The 13269-nt window shown below is 40.5% G+C and overlaps 1 protein-coding gene across 2 annotated transcripts in view; it reads left to right on the top strand.

Moving 5' to 3' along the window:
• The window catches only part of UNC13B (unc-13 homolog B), a 223462-nt gene that overhangs the window by 118849 nt on the left and 91344 nt on the right, over positions 1–13269 (top strand). For both annotated transcript variants that reach the window (XM_062017878.1, XM_062017877.1), the window contains exon 11: positions 8465–8511. In XM_062017878.1, the coding sequence (XP_061873862.1) occupies positions 8465–8511 (47 nt within the window). The remainder of the gene's footprint in view (positions 1–8464; positions 8512–13269) is intronic.

Raw genomic sequence — 13269 nt, 5'->3', positions numbered from 1 at the left:
TCAAAAGGGGAATGGTGAAAGAATTCCATGACCGAGTTTTAACGGAACATCACTGTTGATGATGCTTTGAGAACACCTGCTGTAATGAGACATAATCAAAAGATTTAAAATCTGTCTGTAGTGGCTTAGAGTTTTGCCAAACTTTTGTATTTGGCCTGAAACTATCACTAACAGCTTTAAACTGAAGGAGCTCAGAAATCAAAGACGTGTGTGGAATTTAAGCCAAAATAATCCTTTCTTTTTTCCCCCCAAAGTGAGTCCAATGCAAGATTTATTGCTTTGTATTTGTATAAAAATAAGTTTGACCTATATTTGAGACGCTCTAGTGCCCTCAGGCCTTGAAATTTGGCAGTGCTAGTCTGTGTCAAGGATTTTTCTGTGGAAATCAACCCTAAATGAGTGAAGAGAATAAGCTATTGAAAAATATGTAGTTTGCATATGCTTACTGGTAGGTTGCTGCAATTGATCTGTTGCTCTGCCAGAGAACTCCATCTGTCCTCAGTGTTTTCCAGCCAGGGGCTAAAGCAGGGCTTTCCCTGCTCTATGTGACTGAGAGCCATGGCAGACCTGACAGAGGTAGTGAGTCCAGATCTTCTGTGTCTTCTGCACTCAGAGACTACACAGGAGACATCAGGAAGGAATCTTGTTCAAATACAAAGGAATTAAAATCCCAGGAATGAAGGAAGTCTGGATCTACCTGGAACACACTGAAACAACCTCAGGGACCAAGTCAGGAGAGGTTGGGCTTGGGTTTGAAGGGTTTGGAGTGACTGTGCAAGAAAGTGAAAACCATAGGACTTGTGGAATCGGATCTGCCTATGTGGGAAGGTTTTGCTTAATATATTGAATGGGATAGGCAAGAGGATGATAGAGAAAATCAATTTAGAGGAGAACAATCAGAAATATGTGTGCCTGGAAAAATACCTTCCCGTATGAGTCTAGGATGGATCCCATATTTCTTCATTTTTTCCAGGTTAGCAGGTCAAAACCTGTCACCCCTGCAGCAACTGGCTGTTGAGAAGAGGACAGCAGCATCCTGTGTTTCTCCTCTGTTAGCTCACAAAGGAGAGGTCTGCAGGGAGTCCAAAGGCTTTCCTCCATGATGAGGATCCACGTGGGCATGCCTTAAGAGGGAAAGCAGGGGTTTTATTTTAGCTACAATCTAGCACTTCATTTGCTAAAGTAATTTAACTTCTCCTTAGTGATGGAGTTAAAATAGCTTCTCTATTTTCCTGTCTTAGTGATTGCATGTGTGTAATTACACTCATATAGAGAGTAACTTTGAAACCTATTTTAGCTTTTAAACCAATTTGAGTGGCCCTTGTTGCCATGAAGATATTCCTTCCCCTCCGTCTTTCATATGCACACAAGTAATGTGATTCTTCTGTAAAGATACAGAACTATGTGATTGAAAGACTTAAAAACTGTCTTGTCTGTACCGGAAGTTTTGAGTATGATTCTCATATAACTTTACTAGCCTTGAAATTGCCTGTCCATAAACATGAGGTTTAGTGTAGGAGGCTTCTGGATTTTATTTTTTTTCCTGAGAGGAGAATTGCCTAGATTTATAAAAACAGAAAATATCTCTCTGCGTTATGGTATTTGCAAAAGGAAAAAGGTGTTCCGTGGGAGCTACCAGTTATCTTGCAATGGGCAAAATGTACGAGGGGCGAGGAGAGAGGGAAGGGGAATGCTTTGGATACAGGCAGTAGATTCAGTCTTAGGGAAAGGGAGAACAAATCTGTCCCTGTCTGTAATAAATGCAGGTTCTCTTTACAGTATGGTAAATAGCAGCTCCAGTTCTGAATTAGGACTACTTAAAATTCTTGAGTTAATAAAATGGGAACTGTAACTCTAAAAATTGTCTCTCAAAAGCATATGTTCTAATGCATGTGCCGTTCTGGATGAAATGTGATTAGTTTAACTCGAGATTAATTGGTAGAGGTTAATTAACTGGTGTTACATCCAGAAAGCACATGGGAAAACTCTCCTCTGCACAAATGTTTTATCAACTTGCGGCAAATATTTACCCCACTTCTTGAACATTTTACAGAGCTCATGGTCTATCAAATCTGGTCTATTAACTTTTGTTCCTCTCCTTCTTTTTTTTTTTTTTTTTCTTCACAGAAGGAGGTAGAGGAGAGCTCCAGGTTGTACATGTTGTCCCTTGTAACCAGCATCTCTTTCTGAAACTCCTGTGTGTGCATGCCTTGTCTTCGTGTAGCCAATTGCTCCTGCTGAGGCTCTGAGATTCAGTTTAGCATGTTATGGTTGTCAGAGGAATTGTTAACACTGTGTATGAGTTAAGAGTCTGTTCAGTGCATATTACCTTGTACACAGAAGAAAACATGAATGTTTGGAGTGCTCTATGGGGTGCATGCAAAGTGCACAGGCACCACAGTAGCAGACTACATATTATTTATCTTGTCTTTTCCAGTCTTCCTCTTTTTGAATCTTGCTTAAACCAAGAGTGTCTTCATTTTTCTCTCAAATGTAAAATTTCCTTTCATCTCTATCTGGCTCATACACTTAGAGCAATTAAAGTCAAAAGTAGCACTGTGGACTGTCATACTGAGATTAAGCAAGACCATGCTAGGAAGTGTCTGCTTCAGATCCAATGCCTTTTTAGCAGCTACAGGCTGTACATTGTTTTGAGTAGGGCCACATGCCACGTGGGATGGGCAGCACTTTTTCCTTAATACCTACAGCTATACCTATATACTTGAGTCTCTCCATTCTTGGATTAGTTGCCTCTCTGCTTATCACCATGGGCAACAGTTAACTCTTTCCTCCTAAGATCTGCAGAATTTTGTTGTTGACTACTGTGTAACATGTTAGTTCAACTTTGTAACTGTATCTCATACAGAGAAATTTCTGGCTCTTGGACTCTCAGCTGTTTTATTTTTCTGAATCCATGTTGTGTGGATTCAGAGCCTGCTATGATTCTGCCTATGCTGAAGCTGTACGAATTGAGTTAGAAGATTTCCTGGAGTAGGCTGAAGGTTGCATGGCTTCTGGGTCTCAATGCACATCTCATCCTTTGAGTTTGATGGATTTGCATTTCTAAGCTTTACTGGCTCATGTGTCAGCAATTTTGTTTCATTCTTGCTGGGAAATGCCTGTCCATTAATGCTTTTTTCAGGAATATGTGGTGTCAAATTCTGTCCTCCTCTGGCTTCAGTGAAAAACCATTACAGCCTCCTTTAAGCTGGCAATTGAAAAACTGGTACTGGAAGATATATCAGGTGGAAGGGAGCATCCTGTGGGTCTCTTCAGCCATTATTTAAATTGACAGCGTTACTGAGTACAGTGAGTCTAAACTAATCCCTTGTCTTATTGTAGCTTTGGATTCCATGTAAAAAGTAGCATACTTGAGGCAATGAAGACATTGAACCACAAGACCAACTAGTTTAATTGAAATTACTTAGTTCAGTCTAATTCTGCTAATACCCCCAAAGAAATGGTCTAATTAGCCATGACCAGAAGTTCAATTCAGACAGTGAAACAGTTGTTCCTTGTTTTACCCTGATTCAGATTAATCTGTTGCTAAATTGGGGTCTTTGAGGTTTAATAATGAAGCATGGTATTTGAAAATAATTCAGGATGATTTTCAAAACAAATGAAAAGTCATTCTTGATTTTTTTCTTATCTGTTTAAAGAAAGCAGCTTTCCGTGTTTTACATCTGTTTCTTATCTAAGAGGATAATGTGCTAGACACAGTACTTAACTGTGATAGAAAGGTACGTTGTTAGAAAGTCTTTTATGTGTAGAGATGGATTTATATGGAAAAAGCTAACAGATCCGAGGACGTTCTTCCTTTTCTTTGTGCTACTCTAGACTTTGTGGTTTTTTTTTTTAGTGACCCTCTGTCCATTTTATGGACTTTCTCCTCGACAGATGTTTGTAATTGTTTGTCCATTAAAACATCATCTTGTGTATGAGATAAATTGTGAAATATACAAATTACAGCTTAATTAAATAGCATCTCCAATTACTTGTAAGCCTAGCTGCTGCTTTTCATGGGTAGACAAAACTCCTGTTAGTTTCCTTTTTAGGCTTCCCTAGACATTGCTTTCCCTGTGACAGAATACTGTGCCTTAAATGATCATGTCTGTTGACTTGTTTAAACCAGGGTATTAAATTTATGCGACTTTGTCACTGGAATTATTTTACTAACTGGTTCTTCATTCAATAAGAAACTTTAATTACTTGTAGAAGACCTTTCAGCAACTGATTGCAGCATACTTCACTGTGAGTGAACATTCTGCATTACTAGAGGTGACAAGCACTTTCCTGGCTGAAGGTGTTTGTAGGTGTAAAACTGTCATCTGTCAGCATCAGAAATAAAGAGAAACGGAATAGAGAGGTTTTGTTTACAAGTTTGCTTCTCTGTCTTTTCAGTGCTGCTTTATGTTCTTAATGGATATTAAAAAATATGTATAATTTCAGATTCAGACTGGTCTGTCTGCTTTCAAGGAGTAATCAAGTGACAGGGCTCTTCAGAGAAGTGAAGTGTAAGCCAGCAAAATGTTTGTGACATGCAGCATGTAGATGTCTAAGCATTAAATCAATCTACTTTCCCTTTGCCCTCCCATGTGTTTTGGGAAGGACAGTGCTAAAATCTCTCATACTTGTTCTTCTCATCAGCCTATTATTGACTTTGCTTGCCCAGTTCTAAGCAAGCCAGGCTGTCAGCATGGGCTGAACTTGAGCAGATCTATGGCTGATGGCAAGACCCAGAGCAGCTGGTGGAGCCCTTCTGTGTGCTGGTGAGAGTGCTACTTTCAGAGGATGAGAAGCTCCTCAGATGAAGCAAATTCAGCTAAACAGTATTGCCATATGCCTTCTTTAAATGAAAAGGAAAATATTAAGTGTTTCTACCCCTAGCAGTGGCATAAACTGGGGATTTTTCTTTAATTGACACTCTTGGAGGTTCCTGGGCCCTATTAACCCTCACACCAACACTTGTAGGTAATAGGCCTCTGGTTCTCTGACTATATATGTCAGTGCAACAGGGTACTGCAGAGCACTTCATAACTGTCAGCCCTCTCCCACTGTGTGATACTGCGCCATTGCCTCATACATAAATGACATAATTCTTTAAGAATGGTTAGGTTTGGTGTCTGCTTCTGCTTTTGAGTGTCTGCTACAGACTGTCATGGTTAGACACCTTTGAATTTCCACCTGCCATTTGTATTTAGCCGCAGTTGTTCTTCCGTGCAGTGCGTTCTCCTGTCTATTGAGTAAGCACACAAATAGATTCTTTTTGATAGAATAAACAAGCTGTCCTGTTCTCCTCCTATAGCATTGTGTTTACATCCTGGTGCTGCTTTTGCCATTTTCCTTTGTGAATTCTTCTTACTTTGATATAGAATAAAAAGATTGTACACACTTTTTTTGAAGGGATTTTTCTAACACAGTACATAGGTTTTATTCTTTTATTTTTATGGAGACATTTGACTGGACATACTCTATGTATGATGTCCTCGTCTCACATGACTGTATCTTAAGGGCTTACAGCCAGTGAGATGACTTGGAGTCCAAAGAGGAATGCCTTGTATGCAGTCAAATTCACAGCAGGATTTGAGGATCTGACCTCACTATTTGTACCGTGCTTAATCCTCCGTTGTCGTCTTCACTGCCATTAGTTCTTTCCACAGGACATCTGAGCTCTGTATCAATAATTCTGTGTTTGTCATTGCCAGATTTTATCAGCAGATCCTACTTACTCCCACTAGCTTCCTTATTGCGTTGTCCATGGCTGGCTCAGTTATAGTTACGTGTTTACCCACCTTAAAGCTCCCTACTCCTCCTCAGCTTATCTGTCCTTGATAACATGAACATAGCATTGCGTCAGAAGTTTTTTGAAATGAAAATTCATTTACAGTCTAAAGAAAAAGTCAAACAAAAAAAAATACATTGCTATGCCCAGTATTTTCTTTTTTCGTCCTGTTTTCTGATTGCATCCATATAATTCTTTCTTTTGTATTTTCTCTGAAGTCTTTCAAGCTGATGAAGCCAATTATGAGCCTGTGCTAGACTGGATCACATTTATCTCCTCCCCCACACCTTAACCATAGGTACTGTGTTGGCTTTCCTACAGTCTCAAGGCATCAGCCCCTTTTTCAGGCATGTCAAGTGCTAGTTTTCAATGAACTTCCTCAGGGAGAATGCTACCTGGAGCAAATTACCTCTTTCAGCAAACTCCTCTTTCCGTGAAGCCATCACCTACCTTGCTCCTACATCACTTACTGAAAACTCTTTTGTTTTGTGAAGTTGTGCCCTGACAATTATTAATCTTGTTGAAAGACACTTTTTCCCTTGTTTGCTTTTATTTACATAGCTAAAAGGCTTGGCAAAAGTAAATAAATGAGCAGAAGTACAGTTTCTTTGGACTCCTGGCAATTTTTACTTGGCATGTCTCAAAATCTGGAAGATGATGAAGGTTTATTTCATGATCACACTTTCTACCTTTCCATTCTTCCACACCTCTGACTGTTCTCTGTTGACTCCTGGGTGCCTGTAGGGAATGGTTATTGTACAGTTATGTAACAGCTTTCCCTGGATCTTTTTTCCCTGAGCAGAGTTCTTTATGCTCTTGTGGTCTCCATAGGGCTGCAGTATTGCTCATGGTATTTGTGGCCTGTTGTTGTCTCAAATATTGGTTCCTTATATTGAGAGTTTCTTAGATAAACTGATCCCAAACCCTATTACACTAATTCCTTCTGCCAGTAAATGTAGCTGCATTTGCGTTTGTCATTCTCTGTCATTCAGTACAGCTGAACCACTGGTGTCAAACTCAATCCAGTATAAAACATTGTTCCTTTGATAGTTGCCTTCTAGCAACAGGTCTTACAAGATGAAGGTAAAGATGTCCTCCCTTGTGGTCTCTGAAGGATCTGCTTGTATTCGCTTCATGAAGTCTCTCTTGAGCAGCTTCATGAAGTCTTCTCTCTTGATTCAAATCCCTCCAGCAGAAAGGCAGGTTTCAGAGTGATCGGCGATTTTGGGTACACAGCTTGGAGTAGAGACAGATAGAGCATGACATGTCCTGCAGGAGCTCAGAGCCGGATGAGCTGCTCTGGCTGTGAGGAGAACCTGCAGCTGTGCTGGACCGTGTATCTGGGTTCCTGCCTGCTCTGCAGGCCCATGCAGTGACGTAGAAAACCCATTCAGTTATGGATGCTGTCATATTATTCATGTCTGTTTAACAATAATAAAAATTACGTAGTCTTCAGATCTGCCTTGACCAGGAGTTGTAGGACTAACAAAAAGTTTGGACTCTTGCTGCTGTACAAGTTAAGGCTTCAAACAGAAACTTGAGCTTCTTCATTACTTCAGCTTTTCTCGGGAGACTTTGTCCGTCATCTGTGAACAACTTGAGGTTGCACAGCTGTCCCAAACTGTGTACGCACACACTCACAAGAATCTTTTTGGAGCTGTGTTCTTTTATATTGCATAAAACTGGAACTTACTTCCTGACAGATTTACGTTTATCTCGGGTTGTGAGACCCATGGCTGGAAATGCACTGTGTGCAAGTTGCAGCCTCTTCATATGCTTGGCAAATATGCTTATCTGAGGTTGGAGTGTTAGCTATTAGCAGTAAGTCTTGCTTAGTCCTGTTTGAAACCAGCTTTTCTTTCAGGGAGTGCAGGAGAAGAGTAAGCTATAACGAAGTGGTTATAGGTACAACATTTTCCTCTTATTAAAAAACTTTTCTTTCCTCCAGGTACATTGCAAGTGTTTAAGTACTCCTCAGCTCTAATTGGTCCTCGAAGATATTCAAAGAAACAAACTGTTGGTCTATAAGTACATTCCTAATAGGAACATGGTTTGAATTTGTGAATATGAATCCTCATATTTGCAGTCTGTGGTGATTTCAGTGACACTGTGAAATCCCAGTTCATCTGCAATCATCTTGCAAGCTAAGGCCCTTGTTTGACACCCACTGGAATTCAAATGCCTGCATATGGATGGGTGAAGCTTCAATGGCCCTCACTGCTTAAAGGGCTGAAAAATCTTTTCATTTGAGCATGAGCAAAGCTCACATGTGTTTGTTCAAAGTTTCATGTTGATCAGTCATTTGTGCATTTCGTACAGGTGCTTTTAATTTACAACATCTTCATTATGACTGTGTTTGCATAAGTGATGACTTATAGTAACAGGAACTCTCCAATAACTCATGTTTTTGTTGGTCTTTGCCTTTTCAAAGAGGAGGTGCACTGAACAGGCTCTTCAGGTTCCAGTCCTAGGCATTCAACAAAATCGCATAGCCTGTCTGTGTCTTTTTGGTTTATCCTGACGTGTTGGTTCATTGGAGGTGCTTGGATGAGTTTCTGTATGCATTTGCCTGCATGCAGTGTGTTCTGTTATCCTTTCCTCAGAATAGAATCTGAATCGTTTTTGGTTTTATATTTTTCAGAAACTAATTTAATGTTGTTATTTTCCCTTCTGCCATTTAAGGGTCAAGATGAGTCTGATCCATCAAAACCACCCTGGCTTAAAGGAGGGTAAGTGATATTTCAAGAGCTTGTTTCCCCGTGTTTATAATTGCAGTGTACTTTGAGGTCTGCAATTCAGCCTAAATAAAAGCCACGCTTCTGATGTTTTTAATGACTGTTGTCAGGAATAATCAGGTGGCCATGCCCCACTTAGAGGCAGGCTGCTGCTTTATTTCACTCTCTTCTTCTTGAATAGCTGGAAGTGGGCTGTACAGCTCTTCAAGAGATCTGTAGTTAAGAACAAGGTTATAGTTGCAGCGTATAATCTGTAACGTGATAGTGGCAAGTGCTTATGGCAGCAGTATTAAATAATCCTTACTCAGCACCACAGAGTGGTCTGGATGAAATCCTTTTAACCCAGGGGATTGGACTAGATGATCTCTAAAGGTCCATTCCAACCCTACCATCCTATGATTCTATGAATCAGTCACTGACATCACCAGGGAAGGGAATGAGTAGTTCAGAAAGATTGCTGTATGTCTTTTGCTGTTAGAAGAAGAAAGTAGCTTTGAGAAGTCTTCTGTTTTTGCAATGATTTTAGTGGTCATTGTAGTAGTCAAAACTGCATAACTCTGGAAAACTTTTGCAGTTTGTATTTTCTAAAGCAGTGATCATCATGCCTCTTCTGCACAGGTGAGAGGCTGTGCTTTCTCTCCACAAGACATTACTCTCGGCAAATGAAGCAGGCAAATTCTGATTGTGTGTAATTTCAGTGTGATGTTCTGCATAACAGGTGCCAGCATGGTACCTTCCCTAGAATCCTCTCTGGAAGAAAAAAAATAACGATGACACAATTTGCAAGCTGCTAGGTTATATGCCTTGTATGTGATGATGACGATATGCTTTGGTGGTGAAGCACTCATTAGGAGCTAATGTAGCAGTGCATTCGCCCTGAAATCTCAGCAAGAGGTTGGCTTGCTAGACATATAAGTTAGTTTTCATACTACTGAAGGAAGCTTCCGTAATAAAACAGAAACTTAAATTGAAGGCCTCATTATATGGCTTTCTGCATTTGGAGTTATTGTTCTGTGATGTTGGTATTCCTGCGAAGCATCCTCTCAACGCCTGTGGATGACTGGAGCTGCCTAGCAACCCCGCTTTTCCTAAGGAGCTCGGGACTTCGTTGAGCAAGCTGCTGGAGAACTGGCAATTAGTAAAAGCAGGAGACAGTGATTTATTCTAACTATAAACAGCACCTTCTCCTGCTTTAACAGTGAGACAATGTACTGAGTTTATTGGTTCATGCACACAAAATGATTTCCCAGCTTCAGAGATGAACACACCTACTGTCCTGAAATACTTCAAAATGTGTTTTGTCAATTCAAGGCAATGTTTGCTCTAGTCTGTATTTTTTTTTTCTCTTTCTGTCAGAGCTATAACAAAGCAGGCTGGCTAATGTAGTTTTGAAAAAAGTTTGGCTTGTTCACTGTATCCGTGCATGCGAAGTATTCCCAGAAAGGTGGTTGTGGGCAGTGAACCTTTAATTCCACCATTAGCTACATTGTGACTGATTAGCCACTAAGTATATTAATACATTCTATTTGGAGTATTTTCATATGAAGATGAGAGTAGTGGTGTCACTTGAAGGGAAGTAATCGTCTTCTATCATTGCAAACCATCTTTGTGTGCTTAAATTTTCAAGATTTAACAGAGCGTCTGTGTCATAAAACTTGTATTAAAAGATGAATATGTGCTTCAAGCTATTTGCACTTTGAGCATAATGCAACAGTAACTTCCTGACTGTAATCACTGGGTCAAAAGAGATAACTCCCCCCAAAAAAGTACAACCGATATTATGGAGCAGTCTCTGGGTGTAGCTGTATCTCTCTGTAGCTGTATCTGTATATTTTATTTATCAATGTGAATCACCTCATACAAAAATGATATTCACTTTTCAATACAGCACTCCATAATAACGCTATAAATATTACATGTGTTGCAGAGGAAAGTTATCCTACTACATGTAAAGCTATGGTGTGCATGTGAGGCACTGTCAGTACCTCTGTCTGTACAAACACTGTAATTTTGTGAAGTGGAGATTGTGCATGAATAAAGAGTCTGAGGTAGCTAAAAGCACAAAGTTTAAAGAAATATATTTCCAGATATTAATAAGCTAAAAGCAAGTCATCTGAGTGTTTTAGCCTAGAGAAGAGGAGATTGGAGGGTAGTCTTATTAACATTTATAAATATCTTAAGGGTGGGTGTCAGGAGGTTGGGACATGCCTCTTTTCTATAGTAACTAGCAACAGGACAAGGGGTAATGGGATGAAGCTGGAACACAAAAAGTTCCACTTAAACATAAGAAAAAACTATTTCACCATGAGAATGACGGAGCCCTGGCACAGGCTGCCCAGAGGGGTTGTGGAGCCTCCTTCCTTGGAGGTCTTCAAGACCCATCTGGACATGTTCCTATGCGACCTGATCTAGGTGAACCTGCTTCTGCAGGGGGGTTGGGCTAGATGATCTCTAAAGGTCCCTTCCAACCCCTACCATTCTGTGATTCTATGAATCTGTAAGTCTGTAGGTACTGGGACGTGTCGTCTTGGTGCATACAAGCACCCTTCAAATATGCTTGTTCTTTGTTAGTTTGGCTTACAACTGGTTCTGTCATAAACATCAGTCTATCATAAATATTTTCAAGAAACCAAGCTGTAACAAGACATGTTTCTCAAGCACAATAACTTGTTTAGGCTTATCTTGAGTTTATAAAACATGCAATTTTAATGTTTCCCTTTCTTGGTAAATTGCAGAGTATCACAGTTCCCTTTCAATTGAATTAGGGAAAAAAAAAATCATTGGAAATTATGTAGAAAAGAAGTGTAAGTTCCTAGCTGTGCTATTGACTTTTAGCAGGAGCATTGACTCTAGATTTTTACTTTAGGCCATTTTATTGCACTTCTTCAGCTTGCAGACTCTCCCTTTATATTTTGCATACTCTTTCATAAATAAGTGATTTGACTCAAATCTTTGACTCAAAAGTTATCAGTAACCTGTTTATGCTTTATATAATACTGGAATTCTTGACATCAGCTGGGACATCTTCCATGACACCGACTTTTATCCCAAAACTGTGTTGCTAGTCTCAGGAAGGGTTTGTATCATTAGGGCATCAGGCAAAATTCAGTGTTTGATTCCAGCAGAGTCTTCTTAGTTCTGACAATATAAACACTATTTCTTATTTGTTGATTTAGGTCAGATTTTCTATAGTAAGCCAAAAGGGATTATTGCAATGTAACATGGGCAAACAGCCTTTCTGGAATTCTCTATTAGAAATGAGGGTAGCCTGTAATAAAAACAGCGTATAGCCTTCCTGTAAGGATTTCTGGTGTTGGAAACCTGTTCTTATTCTTTGCCAAAGATTCTGATAGTTCTAATTAAGTGCTGTAAGTCTCCACCCTTCTCACACCTCAGCCTGTCTGGTGTTTCCAGCGGTGAGGCCTTGCTGTGGCAGCTGGCAGCGGGTGGTTTGCGTTGCCGCGTGGGAGCGCGGGGGGCCGCGCGCGGTGCTGCAGTGAAGGTGTGACTCACGCTGCGTGCAGAGCCGGCACAGTTCACGCGGTTACACGTGACTGCTCACCTTCCCACCAGCCTTGTTCAGACAGCAGTAACTGTCAACGCAGCCCTGGCTCGGACGTGTCACCCTCCTACACCCCGTCAAAAAAGTCAGTTTTGCCATTACAGTGCCATGGCATGTTTCTGTATATAATAGGCTGTTTCCGTCTTTGACACAGCCTTGTGCTTGGGCTGTGCTGTGATGTCTTTGTCCATACCAGAGCATAGTTTACTCTTTCAGTTTAGTCACCCTTTCAGTTTAGTCATCCTGGATGGGTTTTTTTTTTTAGTTTTGTCTGTATTCAAAGAGGTTTTGAATAGGTTCTGCTTGTCGAGTGCTGCAGATTGCCTCTTGTCACTTACCAGCCTCACAATTTTCATGACGTGTCAATTTGATTTCCTAGATTATTTTGAAGGGTGGGTCCATGTGTGTCTTTTATTGCACTAAAACAGTTTGACCCATACTCCTTTTTCCTGTAGTTGTGGTGTCCTAAAGCGTTTCACATGTATATAGTGTAACAAGTCAGCAAAATATGCTGCTTAAAAGTGCTGGCTGGTTCATCACACAACTGCAAAGAACTCTAAGCCAGCATAGTATGGGGTGAAAACAAATGGCTAAGGATAGAGAGAAAGAAATTTCCTTTACATTCTCTGTAGACAACAAAAAGGCCTCAGGAACCAGATTCTTGGTGTTAGTAAGGCATGAGAGCACCATGGAGATGGGGAAGGGAGATGCCGAGAGGGGCTATGGGTTTTGCCTGGCAGGAGTCACGTCACAAATCTGTTCTTCCGTTTGGGATGAATACAGTAGATGCAAAAGCAGAGTTATGTGTGCACAGCTTCCAGCCTTAGCAAAAAGCATTACAGATGAATGTAGTTGGTTTACTGAGGGCCTTTGAGCTGAATTAACAGATAGGCTTATATGTACGTGGCATTACCAGTGAACAGCAGGATCCAGATGGAGCTCTCCAGGCTGGTCCTGTTGGGAAGGAGGGAGGTTATAGCGGTTTATTTTGACAGGCTGGGGAAATGTCAGTTCTTGTCCATTGCCATTTTCACTAGCAAATGGCCACTCTGTGTGTAAAGGTCTGCATGGCTTGAAAAGCTGAGCGCTACAAGCAGTACCTTTTATAGAAACGAAAATTATTATTCACTTGGATGTGTGGCTGGCATCAGGCAGGAGTGTCTGGATTGTTGCATATGAAGAAAAGAATT

The sequence above is a fragment of the Colius striatus genome, chromosome Z, assembly GCF_028858725.1.
Source record: "Colius striatus isolate bColStr4 chromosome Z, bColStr4.1.hap1, whole genome shotgun sequence".
Taxonomy (NCBI): domain Eukaryota; kingdom Metazoa; phylum Chordata; class Aves; order Coliiformes; family Coliidae; genus Colius; species Colius striatus.
This window is presented reverse-complemented; position numbering and strand designations above follow the sequence as displayed.